This window comes from Anopheles maculipalpis, chromosome 3RL, assembly GCF_943734695.1.
Source record: "Anopheles maculipalpis chromosome 3RL, idAnoMacuDA_375_x, whole genome shotgun sequence".
NCBI lineage: Eukaryota > Metazoa > Arthropoda > Insecta > Diptera > Culicidae > Anopheles > Anopheles maculipalpis.
The window spans coordinates 78,736,156-78,752,911 of NC_064872.1; the positions used below are offsets into that span (position 1 = coordinate 78,736,156).

Genomic DNA, 16,756 nt, shown 5'->3' on the forward strand with positions numbered 1-16,756 from the left:
CATCGCCGTCTACGTGCTTTTTTGTGTTTGTTTCTGTTTAGCATATAGTATGTTTTATGTTTTTCCTTTTCCATATTACCCCAGGTTTTTTGCACAGCCACACACACCGAAAAAAAAATAAGGAAAACTTTTCGTAGTCAGAGTTGTTTAAGTTTAAGCTGATGTTTGTGCTGCTGCCGGTGAATATTTCCTTAACTTTCCAACCAGCTTTTGCACATACTATCAAGTGAACGTTGTGCCCAAACTGTACCCAGCATAAATATGCTTTTTTTTTCTTCCCATTTTCTCCAGTAACCAACTTTTCTCACTTGCAACACCACATCCATTCCCCCAAAACGAATTGCTCCCATAGAGAACGCGGGGGAGGCCCACAAACACAATTTTCACTATAAATTATGATAATGTTTGGATTACTGTATGCCAAGGCGCAAGGCATCATGTGCGAACGGGAGAAAAACGAGCGTTTGAAGTGTTGCCATCGGAATACGAAAGCGAACTTGAAAGTGTACACCAAGGGCTGGGGAGGTGCGGCGGACGGGAGGCCGGAGTGGCTGAATTCGTCGTCGACTGGATGTTTAATTTGCGATTTGCATCTAGTGTATGGGTTGTATTTGAATATGATTATGTGTACTTCGTCTTTCCGCTGGAACGGTTGAACGAGTTGGAAAGTTATAAAATTTGTTTGCTGAAATTATGTTTGTTTACATTGGCGAATAAATAAATCGCACATTTTATAGTATAATATTTCTTCCAGAATAATGTTCTGCACATAATTAAGAGAGAATTTGTTTTCCGTTATGAGAAAATAAAGATTTTATGCATGCATTAATTAGAATATATACAGCGAAACGTATTCCTCCGAACCTATTTCACTATACCGATTTCAAATATGATTATTCGAGAGCAGCATATTATTTTTATTTCCATTCTACTCTCGCACCGCATTGGTCACCGTATCTTCACCAGTGCTCGCGTGCCAGGTCTAGCAAAAAATAACAATAATAACACTCACCAGGTGAAAATAAATAAAATGTGGAAAAATGGAAATAAGAAACCGAAAACAAATGGCATCCAAACGCACTCACGCTCAGTACCTAGGCGAAGGAAAATTCCGGGGACACTACGGTACGCTTTGATATGCCGTCTGTTTTTATTTATTCATTCCCAAGCTCCGATGAATGCGCCGTGGATGAATTGTTTTTATCTGCTTTCCATAAAGTTTCACACATCCAGCAGTCCGGTGCCGTTGGGTTCGTTCGTACGCATTATTTTCTCAAACCCCGTTCATTCGTTGCATTGGATCAAACTTCCGTAAGCAATAACATATGCGATGCTGGTGCAATATTTTTATTTCCACGGCACGGTGCAGTAGGGCAGTGAAAATAAGTTGCAAAAGCTTTTGCATTCGAAAAATAAAGGCAATCTATAGGAGGATATCGTCTCACGGCCCAGCACGGTTTTCGGAAAAGTGGTGTTTCGCAACAATATTATTCATGCGAATCGTGTGTGCGTTTGGCGAAGCAACGATTCGATTCATAACCATTTTAACAGTTCCAGGAAGGAGGTTTGTTTTGGATGATTTGATTTGATTATTTGATGAAAAGGTAGAACTTGCATATTATAATTTTAAATGTCTAATACGTTTGATTACTTCTTTTAATGCCTAGGTAAACCTATATCAACTGTAGCAGAGTCTGTGACTCTTGCAGTAATGCATGAAGTTAGGCTTATCGCAGCGTCGAGATTTCAGCCATCACGCTGAAGGTAAGCTAAATCATCTGAAGATATTAAGAGAAGAGAAATATTTTAGAAAAAAATCCCTTTGAACTGCACCACCAACCGGATAAGTTCACAATTCAATTAAAGCACAAATTGGCAGCCAAAATGTTTTATAAATATGGTTGTAAACAGCTTGTTACAGAGTCCATCGTACTACTACGACAATCCAAACCCCTTTTGTGGCGCTTAACGCTTTGTTTAGTATGACGTTAATGACGTTGACATCTGTCACCCGTAATAAACCCATCCTTGACACGATCTAATCAACGGTTGAGTGACATTTCACTTATGGGTGGGTTCCCGGACACCCCACTGAGGAAGAATAACCGACAAAGATGAACGGTGAGCATAATTAACGAAACAAAACGTCGTCAGAATCCTGTCCAACAGTTTGTGTGTATGTGTAAATGTAGTTTCCCAGCTTCCCGGTGAAACTTTGCACGGCCAGGAAGGAAACACTCACCGGTTGTTGGTTGGTTGGTTTGTAACAAATTGATTCCAAATCGCAGGTGAAAGGAAATTCCTGTACCGGCAATCATAAATTGTGCCGCATGTACATGCCGAGTCTGCAATGCGAAAGAAACTTCTTCGCAGCGGTTGCTTCCGTTGCAGTATTGTGGTATTGATTTTATGTAACCACCTTACGTCTCCCATCGTTCGCTTGAGCCTGAATGATGAGCCGATGAGCTGAAGACGACCGTACCGATGACCGGGACCAAACTAATTTATCCCTTCAGGCGAATGTTCGTGGAGGTGTCTTATTGATCTAGGCATTTATAATGCAAATATCTGCATTATGCTGGCGAAGGTTGTATTAGTCAGTGGAGTCAGCAGGATAAGAGAGACGATAGATTATGGTTGTTTCGATGGTGGGAGGGAAGCGAGAGGGTGGTAGTTGATGGGAAATTGGATGTTATACGGTTACATGACCAGGGTTTGCAATGGTCTATCAGATACGGACACTTATCATTTAGCGGTCATGATCCGATGCCCGTTTATTGTTAGTCGTGTAGCTTTAGATGGATCTAACAAGCGTTTATTAAATTGTATTTATTATATTGCTTTAAGTATAGCATCATAGGGAGGCAACAGCAGCGCTGGTCTTCAAATAACTGGAACAGGGTTAAAATCCTATCCAGACCATTCCCTCCTAGTGAAGAATGACTATCCAACTGCACGGTACTAAAAAGTCTAGTAAGTCATTCGATGTCCGGTGTAATCTAAAAGCTTGTTAAGCCAAGAAGAAGGTAGCATTATAGTTTAAACATAGACATTCGATCAACCACGTATGCCGTTAGAAAATGTATAAAGAAGAGTGAGTTCTTAATTTAGGAGACTCCAGATGGTACCTCACAGTGCCTGATTGAAGACAAAACCCCGATAGTTACTAACTGTGGCTGTTAATAGACTTTTGTTTAATTATAGAGGATTTAAGCCGTATATCTGTTTTTGCCTCTCTGATAAGAGATAGTCTCTCGATAGTTACCTACAATTCCTAACCAAAAAACACAGTTCTCGTCTAGAATGAGAGCTGTAACATGTTAAGTTGTTAAAAGAATATAAATCATATGATTAGAGCATTAAGAACGCCCCACGTAGTCCGATGAATTAAATAAACTAAATACTAAAAGATAGGAGAAGCCACTGAAGGAAAGGTGAAGGAATCAATCTGTAAAAGGACGAGAAGATGTAGGTATTTTAAGAATTTTAAAGTGTTATTTTGCACTGGTACGGAGCAAATTATGTTGAAACTTGTCAACTGAATAAATCATCACCACATGTCGGCTGTCAACACGGGTAAGATACATATTTGTATCGCATCCCTTACCGCCCGCGGAAAGAACTCCTATTTTTGCTTCCTTCTCAAATTAGAACTGAAGTTTACAAGTGATCCTTCCTACTGTTAGCGTGGCACACACTGCAGTGAAAATTGGTGTGCTGCAGCTAGGGATACTGTTTCTGCATGAGCGCCTGTTTCGATAGGACCGTTCATTACAAAGCAAGCAGCCTCAACGGAAGTGCAGTTGCAAACCACAGGAGACAGCCAACCCGGCTCCGTTCTCACATTTGCCATCGCCACAGGTAAAGTGCACTGAACGCCAACAAGCATCCGACGAAACGAGGCATTACTCAACCCTCTCTGTCGACCACTCGAAAATGTCACGCCATCGTTGCATCTTGAAGACGGTTCGTTGGCTTCCTGATGGTGGGTCGCATCCATAGCCACTGTCGCCCGATGACACGTCAGCATAAACACGTGCCGGGAAGGTGCTTCACAGCCGGCCGCACACTCGACATCGTGTGTTGTGGTGGTGGTGGCGGTGCTACCGATGCACTCACGCCCGGAGTTTATCTTTCTCATTTATCTTACATCAAATTAATGTTTGCTTTTCTTACGTGCTCTGGGTTTGGGTGAAAGTGCATCCTGTGTGTACCCCTTATGCCGGTACCGGTAAACAAAACGCTGTACAGCTGTTCACGCCCGGCGTTTGGAGCAAAGTTCGTGCGTAATGGCTGTTTTGTAAAGTGTCGTAAAGAGGGAAAAATCTATTAAACGGATCGTTGAAAACAAAAAGCAGAAACTCAATGGATAATGGAGTCTTAATGGTTGTTTTTGCATTGTGGTGCAAAATAATGATGGTACGGTAGGTGGGTCATGTTCTGATGAAGATTTCAGATCGTTGATTGATGAGTTTCAGTTGCTGTACCAGAGTTTTTGGTGTATTTCCAAGAACGAACTTATTTTTCAGGTTTTAGCTAAATTGGTAGCCTCAACTTTATTGTCAAGATTTCCAGTTTTGGGAAATTTTGTTTCAGCAAATGTTATAAGAAACATTCTATTGAGTTTTATACACAAAATTTGCAATATCACGACGACGTGCCCTTTAAAAGATCAGGCCAACATGATCAACATGACACAAAATACGCGATAATACTGATCGGGAAAAATGCCTAACAGTATGGCAATCATTCCAGCAGGTTGTTACTACCCGTTTGATATACAAATAATTTATAAAATGGTTTTGTGTGAATTCTGTTAACATAGTGAGAATGTAGTATTAGTTCTTATTCATTTTTAAAGTTTTATTTCTAATTGGATTTGCTGTCGATAATTGCATCCAATTACTTACAACAATGTATATGTGTACGTATAATCATTTACTTTTTTGCTCATTAAGCAAACCTTTACTGCTTGAAATGAAACTGCTACTTTGAACTGTAATTTCTCTGTCGTTTTGATGCTACTAAAAAGATCACTTAAGATTTAACGACCTTTGCAGAAAGTGCAGCACGTCGAAAAAGTAACAGCGTCATAATTTGTTTTTCATGCTCTCATAAATCAGAAAATAAAATCTCTTCTTCCCTCCTTACAGTGGAAAACACTTAAAAAAAACAACAAACGAAAAGCTATCCCAGTTGATTACTACCATACAGACTTCAGAAATGAGGTAAGATTAAATGGATAAATAAACGCTTCTTAAAAATGTCTTTATGTTAAGTGGTTTTCACTTTACGATCGAAATGCCAAATTATCTTAGCACATAAATTAATATTACGTTTTTAAGAAAGCATACAGAGTGTAAAAGAGAATTAAATTTATTTATTAGTTAATGAACACAGGATATAAAATTCACAAGGGATAGTTACAGCATGTAGTTTGAAATTTACTTTAATAGTTTAGATTAATCAATTTTATTATATGATAGGTAAAAGGTTTTATACTTTAACAACCCACTTTAAAGTATCTTTCTATTAACTGCACTGTAAACTGTATACTTTTCCCGCAAAGCATTGCTTTCTTTGCCTTTGCTCAAGGTGTGTTAGTGGTAGACCATCCGACAGGGAGTTTCTTGAAGGTAAATAACCATATATAATCGGAAAGCATTACGAATTCATAATGTATTTGTTCGGGTAGGAGCTGCACAAGCATCCCACCACCAGCAGCAGCAGCAGAAGCATAACCGTACCATTTTTTCACGGTAACCCAACAGCACACGTCGGTTGCAGGTGAGTAACTGCAACGCCCAAACCTTTGGGTGAATAAAATTATCCAAAAATGTATTATTTACGCTCAGTCACAACCAGATACGCATTCCACCCAACCCAATACGAGTACTTCCCTTCCACGATTTCTCTTCTTGTTCGCTTGCAGAAAAAGGTTTCCTTTGCCCGCATTTCGCTAAGCAAGCGTTCTCTGTATTACCGTAAGTTTAGTCCCAAAATTCAGCACCGAAAACGCTGCGATTGAGCAAAAGAGTGATGCAAAAGCTTCAACCTCATGCTGGGATTTGCCGGAAATCATCGTCAGAGCAGTGAATAATGTTCGAAATTAAGATCAAAAACCACAAAGGCACACGAGCGTTTCGAATGCACAAAGGGAAATGAATTTCGGTTGCAATCAGACATTCTTAGCTTTTCAACAGTATAAACGATTTGAGATAGGGTGATGAAGCTGTAGGTAAGTTATGCTTAAATTACTTTCGTACCGTGGGTTTGCATGCACTTGTTATCATCGTGCTGGGATGATTTGCATCGCAATTTTAATTCCTTGCCTGGTAATTTATTTCATCAGAATTGGGTTTCAGTTTTAGGAATCATGTAAATGAACTGTTCAGAATTTGTTGTATATTTTGACCGTTGAACATATTTCTGGTAGATCACAAACTGCTCTGCAAACAATAAAACTTTCAAATCTCGCACACGAATATATTGAATAATTTAAAAAGCTACCAAGTAAAAAAATGTTGAGTTGCTATCTTATATGTTGAGTTGCCTTGAACAATCCCCAATAGTAAGAACAATAGTTTACTTATTAGCAGACACAATAAGGTTATCAACATAAGAACACAAATCAACATCATCTTCACAACTCGAAACGTATTTATACTTAAAATCTTTGCATTCTACAACGTCCTCTGCATTCCAAACATCCAGTAGAACGTAGAACATCTATGTAATATTTAGCATTATGGTGTGTTGTGTACATGGCAACGAGCAGTAACTTCAAATTTCCCATCGATAATGCATGAAATAGAGACGCTTCGTGTGGGCATACAGTTCCACCGCTCTCTAATAATGAGCAGCATTTCTTCTGCTCAAATCAAATCGAATCAGCAAAAACATTCAGCTTGAACATGAACGGTGTTCAACGGGTACTGCCGGTCGCTATGTGAAAAACCCCGTTTGCATACATAAAGCTTCAGCCGAAGCCACTCGATCGTTGCATAAATCCTAGCAAAATCAATAGCGATAAAAATGGTAAGCTGACACAGTCCTTTCGCTTGCCTTCCTATCCCCTTTCAGTCACCCTGAGCCGCTTCACACCGTAATGAATATTCATTGCACATACATGGATAGCAAACGAGAGGAATCAAACTCCCGGTGCAAGAAATCTGGTTCACTCGATGTGTGTGTGCGTGCGAGGCTTCGGATGCGATTAGAAAGAACACACAAGTGTAAAGCTGGCACTGCTACCGGTTACCGATCGTGTGTCGTTTCGTTTGCATGGACCTGAGCAAACACTGACACTGAAGCTGATGAAATAGGGAAATCGGCCCAAGCGAAGGACGAAAGCCTGAGAAGCGTGAAGTACAAAAAGTTGGACACGGATTTACGAGCAGCTGCTGCCGCTGCTGCTGCTGATCCATAAATGCAAAGGTCACATCTCCGGTCCACAAGATCGGCCCGGCACTGGTAGGCAGGCACTCATAAATAACGCAAGATAAACTGACACGTCCCGTTTTATAATCTTGCCCCTCCTACGTCAACTGGAAAATGAGTATCGTGTTGCCCGGTTTCTTGCGTACGATCGATCGATTTCGTAAACCATTCCGAAGTAGGATGGTTCGAGCATCTTTTATTTCTCGCATGAAGCCACCGTTTGCCGCCATACTTTGGGGAAGTAAACTTTCTAAGCTCATCCCAAATCTACCGGCACCATTTTACCCGCGACTAGAGCTTTTTGCTTTATTTGCCGTTACAAATATCCCTACAAATCCTGCCTAGGATCCTTGGGTGGGGGTTTTTTTCTCGCATCGTTGAGCATGAAGGTTGTGCTTGAGGAAGGTTTTTGATATCCCTAGGCAGGGTTTTAACGCATCACTTCAAGGCGGTAGCCTAACGTGCGAGTGGAACCATCTTCAGGCGTCCTGTAGCGTTTACAATCATCACCTTTATCAACTGGACGTGTGGTGAAGTTAATGCAAAAGGTAAATGTAATCCTCTACTTGTACTGGTGTCACATGTTTGATAAGGAAGAATAAACTGTTTGAAGTTGAGTCTAGTATACTAGTTTCAACATTCAACAGTTACAGTTTGTACCCCTGAAAGGTATGCGATGCCTGCAAGGTATGCAATATGTACTACACACGTTGTTCATAATGAATCTAACCTCTAGTAAATTAAAAGCTGTCCATCGTGTGAAAAGCATTTGAAAGGTTTTTCCTCAATCTTAAATTTCATGTTGAGACCATCAAACTGTTCCTTCCCTTAATCGTTACGTACACCCAGCGGTAAAACTTAACACCCTTTCTTTATGTCAGGAATATTCACCATCCAGCATCAATCGGTGTAACATGCTTCCTTCTTATTTCAGCCCTTTTTTTCCTCTCAATTCTTCCACATCTACGCCCCACAAAAGTGGGCTGGGAGGGATAAGCGGAACATTCGTTAGCATAAATCTCTCACCCGAACATGCAGTAGGAGCAGCGTGCCGTGTTGAACGAGAAAATTGATTTAAAGTAAAGTAATCCCGTTTCAGCAGGGTGCGCACGTGGGATGCAAACAGTTGCTTAGTGTATTTGTGTGAGTTTGTGTAGGTTTTAGTGTGTGTATATTATGAAAAATGGAATACTTCTTTTGCTCTGTTCGGATATGATTCAACCCGCTTTTTTTCTTCCATTTTCTACACCCTAAATAAACTGCATTACAGTCCACAGGTTGGATGTATTTTTTTTGCCATTTTAAATTTATCTTCATCACTTTGTTTTGTTTTCTTCTCTCAATTTTTTTTTTTTTTTTGGAGATCGCAAAAACTTAAATCGCTCTCGCAAAACTCTGCAGCAAGAACAGCAGCCAAACTGCTGATGTCTGACACAATTTCACCGCTTGCAGAGGCACTTCGTTTTGCGTACCGTGCAAACTTTGCAAACTTTATCCAACAGCTACCCCGAAAACGGTTAGTAGCAAACGGGCAATCCATCTTTTCACCTGAGCCACGTAGCAGCAACTTCAGTACATTGCTGCCAATGCGGTTGTGCTTAGGGAAAATCCAATTTTCTTTATCTCGACCTGACCATATGCTTTCCAGCACTGGCTTACATCAGTGGAGCTTGCATAGATGGGGCTGCGTGATGGTTATAAGCTGCTACTACCTGTTGTGAAGTTTTTATGTTTATCTTATGAAAGTTCGTCCGAACATGAAGACTTAAGGAAGTGTAACGAGTGTAAGAGCTTTTGTAGACGTTGAAAATAATATTATCATTAGACGAGGTGCACGCTAGAACATAAGCATCGAATAAAGTCAATTTTGATAACAACTAAGTTGTATGTTTCGCCATCTCTTTACAGTTCTTCTTCTTGGCTTTACGACCATCTCTAGCTTACTGGACTTATTGATACCAAGTAGTCGGATAATCAGTCCTCGCCATGGGGAAACTGCACGAATGGGATTTGGACCCCGGTGACCCCTATGGAGCACCAGCACTGTCGCCTTGCCACCGAACTGCCGTCATGTTAGCTTATTAGACTTCTTCTAACTCGCCAGTCCTTTTTAAGGAGAAATGGTTCAGACTGAACCCAATATCTAGTCCTGGCGTTTGAAAGACTGCTGCTCCGGCAACCAGACATTCCAAACCTTACCGTCCTGTCTGTAGGTAAAACACAATTCAAATATTTCTTCTCATTCACTGACAGATTCATAAAGTGATGAACGACTTTACTACAACAGCTTCGCCCATTTAAAAAAAATTTTACCTTGGTCGTAAATTGACATCAGAATCCTGGATGACGATCACAAAACAATCTACGAGTTGTTTTGAATATTTCACCGTGCAAGTTCCAGTTTCTGGCTTAAAAAAACACGTGAAAAAACTAAACTCCATGAACGTGGTGGACGTTGAAACACTTTCCATGTTCTCCACCAACATATTTCCAACCACCAACCAGCACAACTGTCAAGCGGTCCAGGTGTGTTGGTGTTTGAGGTTGTGGTTGGTTTTGCAAAGTTCATCGTGTCCGTATCCGACTGTACTTTATAGTGCTTTCCGGCCAAAATATCCTTCCACTTCACCTGTTTTGGTACGTCCCGTAGAATAAAGCGACAAAGCTTGGCAAAGTGAGGGTTTACTTTCCACTGTCAAATTAAGAACTTTCTCACATTACTAATGCGTGTGCGGTTTTTCGTTCCAAGAGTGTTTTTTTTACATCAACTGTTCCTTCCGATTCGTTACGGTACTGCCCCGTTAGCGTTACAAGATGGCAGAAGGCTACATGAAGAGGAAAAACCAATGGAAATGATTGAAATGAAAAAAGTTTTTCCTCTTTCCCGCAGTCAAAACAGAACCGGAAACTGTCGGAGACGACTTAACTTCTTGACTCATACACAAATACACACGCAAGCAATCTTTTGCTTGTCTGGATTTCCTGAATCAAAAGAAAACCACCCAAAGACCACCCCTTCGAGCAGTCGCAGTACAACAAGGGCGAGACAACAAAAAAAAGAAATACATTCGCTTTCCACACACCCACAGTATGGAAAACGTTCGGAGATGTTTCACTTTTCGGGCTTTGCTTTCGATATTCGCTTTTGATGGTATTATTTTTCCACTCGCCCATTTTTCGTCCGTGCTTGGCTGTTGATTTGAATCGCAACAAGAGGTAGCATTTCTTCCTCCCTTTCTTCTTCCTCTCAGTCCCAATAATATCAAAACGATGGCACGATTGAGTCGGATATGTATGAGTGATTTTCACACGCAAAACGTGTCATCGATTGAATGCGTCCGGATGATTTTGGATTTTGCCACCTTCGCTTTCATTCGACCCGGCGCCGAAGCTTTTTCCTTCTCCATTATCTATCAGCAACTGGCGCGTATTCATCTCGTCTAAAATCTCATTCCAAACCTCACTAGTTCCTCTCATCCATCCTCCCCTTCGGTCCACCTTATGGGATGATGGATTTGGTGAAGCAATTTGTTTGGGTGGAAGAATAAATCAACACCCTCGGCTCGCGTTTCCATGTCCCGAACCTTCAACTGTAGCAACTTTCCTCCATTGGCAAATAATAATACCAACACGGGAAAAAAGGGAAGTAAATAAATTCCAAGCACGACAGGCTAACTTTCTTTTAACGGAGCGAACCCGCGTACGTAAACAAGGACATCCGTCTCGTACCTCGCGCCGGGTAAAGGTGTCTCATGTTTCCTTTTCTGATTTGTTTTTTTCTTTTGCTTCTCACAACTTTCATTCTCTCAGGTGGTGTGAATTCGAAACGTTTTCCCTACTCAGCTTGGTGAATGAACACACAACGATGGGCTTCGTACAATTTTTCCCAAAAGGTTTTGATATACCATGATGCTTTCTAAATATCCGAAACAAATGGAGACGCCTGGTTGTTTTCGATGGTGGAAAAAGTTTTAACTTTTTCGTTTGGTAAATCGTGGGGAGGAAAAATAGCATTCAAGCACTTTTTTCTCTCTTCTTTGCATAAGTATGCCCATTTTACAGCCCACCAAAAATTAACTCAATTGTTCCCTCGTCTGCCTGACAGTTTCCATGTAAATTAAGCTGCCATAATGGTAATGGACGCGAGTGCGTCAGACCCTTTGCCTTCCTTTTGCAGGCGGTAGGTTGGATGTACGGCAGAGGATTGTTTTTCTAGCAAGCAAGTAGAAAGGGAGGTAATTTATTTGACATTACTTTTCACGCACAGGGATAAGTGCACGGGAATGAGGATAAGTTGCGAAACGGTGGGTCGGTTTTCTGAACCCCAATGCCTCGCTGTCTCATTTTCTCCCTTTCACGGATCGTAACAAATTAACGTCCATTGAAACCGGGACACAACCGAAAGATGGCCGTGTGAAGGGCGCAATTTGCATTAGTTTGTCGTTTAAAATGCGACGTCGCTTGCTTAATTTGACCCGCTTCTTCAGGGTTGGTAGAGGATAGCCAGTAATCAAGCCAAGCTAATTGATGGTTGAGCGATGGCTCAACTGGCTGATCCTTCGATTAATAATTCAGCTGTGCCCATCACGCAGCTGAAAAGCCTTGCTAAAGTAAAACCTACGCTTATCGGATCCATTCTAGGAAAAAAGGATAGATTGAGTTTTTGCCAATTGCAACAAGATTTTAGAAGTATCACTTATAACTGTGGTGTCAATTTTTAAGAAGAATATGTACAGATTCTGCACTGTATATTTGTAGAAGCAAAAACATTTTTATATAGAATAGACTGGCCGTTTTGATAGCAATTCTGAATGTATTCTTGTTAGGGAATCTGTAAGCATTTTTTTCTTTTATGCTATGGAGTGAAAGTTATCCGAATAAATTTGCTTACTTCGTTGAAGTACTACGCATTACTACGATACACGTATGTCAAAAATAACTACATGAAATTCTTAGCGGTATAGAATATCTTTTCAACAGTTATCCTTCAATCAATTTTATTTTTGCTTACGCACTTCTTCTTTTTATACTTCGTTTAACGTTTCTCTGAGGTCATGCCGACCGTCTATTGGTTTACTAGACTTATTCAAACTACGTAGTTGGAAGGGAAAAAGGGATGCTCCTTGCGGTAGGACGGTTCAGATGGGATTGATCTCCAATCCTACTGAATAAAAACCACATATTTATCAGCTCAGTCAGCTTTATATATCAACATCCCATAATACTTTGCGAGAGTGTTAAAGACGGAGAAGATGAAGTACTATATTATCAATAATTTAAGAAACGACTCCAACATGATCATACTACTAATAAGATTTTAGAAATCATTAACACTCAATAACTGCTGTGTACGTGCTCAAAACTCCAAGCTCTCTGTTATCTCCGACGATGGAATACATTTGACCTTCGGAGTCTATTCATCTTTCGCATCTGCAAACATTCCTCACTCTCACCACACAGAAAGAAGGAAAACCTCACCCCAATCCCTCAAAGACGATGCATTTCATTCTTTCACACCGATATCAATAAAATTCCTTTCACCGATGGTGCTTCAATGGCACCCAACAATCCTAACAACCTTCAGCGTAACTTGGGCAAGCTAAAATACTTGATCTCCATTTTGCCCGGCAAACAGAGTGCAGGAATTTCTTCATTAAATTCTTTTCCACGCCAAACCGATACGCAACGAGAGCTGTAGGGTTTTTCGCACGAAGGAAAAAGGCTGTGCTGCCTGGAAGGAATGTTCTTGATGCTTGTCTTTAGCCCCATCGGCACACTAATTAAACGATTGGTTCATGCATTCCACCCCAACTAAACGCTATCCACTCGGATCAGTTTTATCGATTCATCTGACTAACATACTAGACTTCAAACGAACAACCTGAGACAGAATTCCGTGCTTCCATCGATTCTACTCCTTCAGATCACGCGGTCATAGAAGCAAAAAAAAAGATCACCGATCAACGCTCGGCGTAATTGACTTACCTTTGAGAATGTGCAGCAGCAAGATGCCCTGGGCGAGGCCGCGTACATCCATTATGGCTAGGACGCGCCCGCCAACGGCATAGAGCGTGGTGAGCGTGGTGGATGGGTCCGAAGATTTTTGTTACGTTTTTGCGAAACAATGCCGCGCAAGAATCGTCACCCTTTAACGCCTTCTAAACGATGCTGCTAAACGTAGGCTTTGCATTGTTGACTGTTGGCGTGGCTCGTGTTTAAGGCTGAAGAAACATTTCACAAACAAATTGAATGGGTTTGCCGTTGGACAAGTTAGTTGTCTTGCTTTCCCTTCAACAAGCAGTGACAATTTAAAGCTCGCTGTCGTTCTGCGGAGGTTAGTTTATTTAGTGAATTTTAAATGTTATTTACTTGGAATCAATCGCTCCTAACAAGACATGCCACCACACTTGTACACTTGAAACACAGACACAATCAAACTACCGACCCGGAACGCGCACAAATGCCAATTATGCTTGACACACACACACAAACACACTATATCTCAGCAAGACATGCACTTCCTTCCGAACAGCTTTCCATTTTAACGCGCTTCTTCCGGCAGCCAAGTTTCACGCCATGCACGGTATTCTTTCTAGCGTAATTAATTATTCAACTTCTCGACAGCACTTGGACGAGGTTTTTTTTGCATTGCTAGCTTTTTTTTTTCCTTTTATTTCACCGGCTCACTGTACTTGCTCTTCACCTCGCTCACTGCACAAATCTCACTATTTTGCACTGACTGATTGGCACACACACTCACACGCTTTTCCCTTTTTTCTTCTCAACATGGCATCTCACTGATGTAGCAACTGAACTGATGGAAAATGGATAAAAAAATTTAGCAACGAAAAATTCAACAAAACTCACTCACAGCGTATTAAATAAATATCCAAAATTAAGTCGAACAGGTCAAACTTTTCAGCGACGAATGAAAATAATTGAATTTGACTAAGAAAGACAACCGGAATAATAATGTTCAGACTATATTTTCGATACTAATTTTTCAAGATTTCAAAACTTTTTCTTTAGGTATGGATAAACTAAACTGTTTCAAACACTAGGTCTTAAATGTATTGAAGCTATATTGAAGAATAGCTGACAAGTGTATGGTGATTTTTTTTTCCTTCGAATAAATCACTGGCTGATACTGCAAAGAAAAGAGAGAACGAGAGAGCGAAAAAAGTACTTTAGTTAGGAAAAGAATTCTTTGTACTTGTACATTCGGTTTTCATTATCTATTCTTTTTTCTGTTTTGTTTAGTTTTAAGTTTAAAACAGTTCTACCGCCTGCCATCACTCAAACTAAAGGAAAAGTTAAATGAAACGAAACAGTTGCGATGTTTGACTTTTTTGAGAGCTTATCCTGATAGCTTTGAACAAGTTTCGTTTTTTTTTACGTACAAAGAACAACATGCCATACGAAGCTAGTAAGAGAATGGTGAAAAATCTTCCTGTTTCCGAAACAATCCGAAAGGAATTAAAAAGTTCTCTGTACTCCTGAAGTTCTCTCTCTCTCCAGCAGGAAGAAAGCGTTCTGGAGAAAGAAAAAGACGGTGAAAGGAAAACTCCTTTACCACTGCCGCCCAAAGCCCAGGCATGCGGTGAACAGAGCAACGCATTTGCATTTTGATGCAAGTATTAATTCGAGCATAAGACGTTTGCAAAGGCACACCAACACGGAAAGAAACATTTCTCCCCTGAAACCTTAGCGAGCGCGTGCTATGAAAAGTTTTTGGCCGAAATAAATCCTACTTACGCTTACGGCTTGTCAAAGTTTTTCCACCACTACTAGCTGTTGGGTTGCGGGAAAAATGAAAATGACTTGCAACAGCTTTCAGCGTGTGTCGCACCCACCCTGCAGGAGACACGTTTCGGGGACACTTTTCTTTCGTATGCTAAATCGTCGCAAATGAGCAAAATCCTCGCTATGCTGCTTGCCATTAATATGGCTGTGCGTTGATGAGAGTTTCGATGTGAGTGCTTATCATGCAACTGGCACGCTCGAGCAATACGATAATTAAACAAGACAAACTTGCCTTTGCAGTTCTTCGCCTTAGCGATGGAGAGCTGACAATCGAAACAATTTAAAGTGTCTTTCGATGAAAGTTTTATAGGCAGGAAGACAAGCAAAAATGGGGACGCTTTCACCAGAAGACGCATTGTGGTGCTGTTGCAATTTTGGTGCAATGAAAATACGGAATTTTCTCCGTAATTCATCTTACAACCTCAAAACCCATCCACAGTGTTGAACGTGCAACTCAATTTATCATAATACCCATGCACCGCGGCTCTTCCCAGCATCCAAACTTTTAACCGGCACCAAACAAGTCCTGTAGGAATGTAAAAGAAAAGGTAGCAAACACAAATGTACGGCACACGACAAAGTGCTTTTATTTGTCAAACGGATTACTGACGGAAGCGTTCGCTCGCTCAAAGAAACATTCGGCATTCGGGCCCCGCTGTTTGCGGAACGTGATTTTAAGCCCAAGCTCATTCGTCTTCGATTTCGTGCTTCGACCGAGTGCCTCTGTTCCGGGCTCGAAGTTTGGTGTGCAGAGCGTGGAAGAAGCGGCAACGTGCATTGCTGGAAGCGTATTTTCCACACCCATCGGTGAACACTTTGTGGAAATGTGTGTTTTCCTGTTACTCTCTTTTTATTTCGTGTTTTTTATCCACTCCCTCACTTACAAAGACGTTACCTTTTTTGCTCGTTGAAGGCTGGCGAAAGCATAAGCAAACACGATACAAATGGGAAATTGATCTATGTCTTCATCGTGCTCTCGGGTGTGCTACAATCTTTCCGTTTTCCCCTTTTTCCCCCTAAGATCTTCTTTGTCACAATCAATCCCGTGTAGCTTTTGCGACATCACCGTCGGGCGAGCCCGGAAGAAAGACCTTTGTCAATGCGAACCATCCTCCCTCCGTTTGCCCAAAATGTATCCGGAAAAACGTTTGGTTGCCTTTTACCTATGTTAACAGGTAATCCGTTTCCTAACGTTGAGATGCTGCCTGCGTGGTTAGGTGGTTCGTTGGGTTTTTAACGGCGTTCTTTAAATTTGGCACGCTTAAAGGCAAATAAAGTTGTTGATTGATTGAGGATGCTATTAAAAAACATGTGCTTTTTTTCTATTTCGTATAATAATTGAAGTTTTTTTTATTAATTTAGAACGACCCAGCCGTATTGGTTGATGGAAAGAATGTATTGCAGGGAAAATTCGTTAAAATAAATAAATATCCCCTCCTTGGTTTACCCCCCTTCTAGGTCATACCGGCCATCTAATGGGTGTACGAGACTCATTGATACCTCTTAGTTGGAT

The 16,756-nt window shown here is 40.9% G+C and overlaps 1 protein-coding gene across 7 annotated transcripts in view; it reads right to left on the reverse strand.

Moving 5' to 3' along the window:
- LOC126561301 (cell adhesion molecule Dscam2) overlaps window positions 1-13,542 on the reverse strand; it is an 81,127-nt gene extending 67,585 nt beyond the window's left edge. For all 7 annotated transcript variants that reach the window (XM_050217355.1, XM_050217353.1, XM_050217352.1 and 4 more), the window contains exon 1: window positions 13,426-13,542. In XM_050217355.1, coding sequence (XP_050073312.1) covers window positions 13,426-13,477 — 52 coding nt within the window. In that variant the 5' untranslated portion in view covers window positions 13,478-13,542. The remainder of the gene's footprint in view (window positions 1-13,425) is intronic.
- Window positions 13,543-16,756: the final 3,214 nt, after the last annotated feature.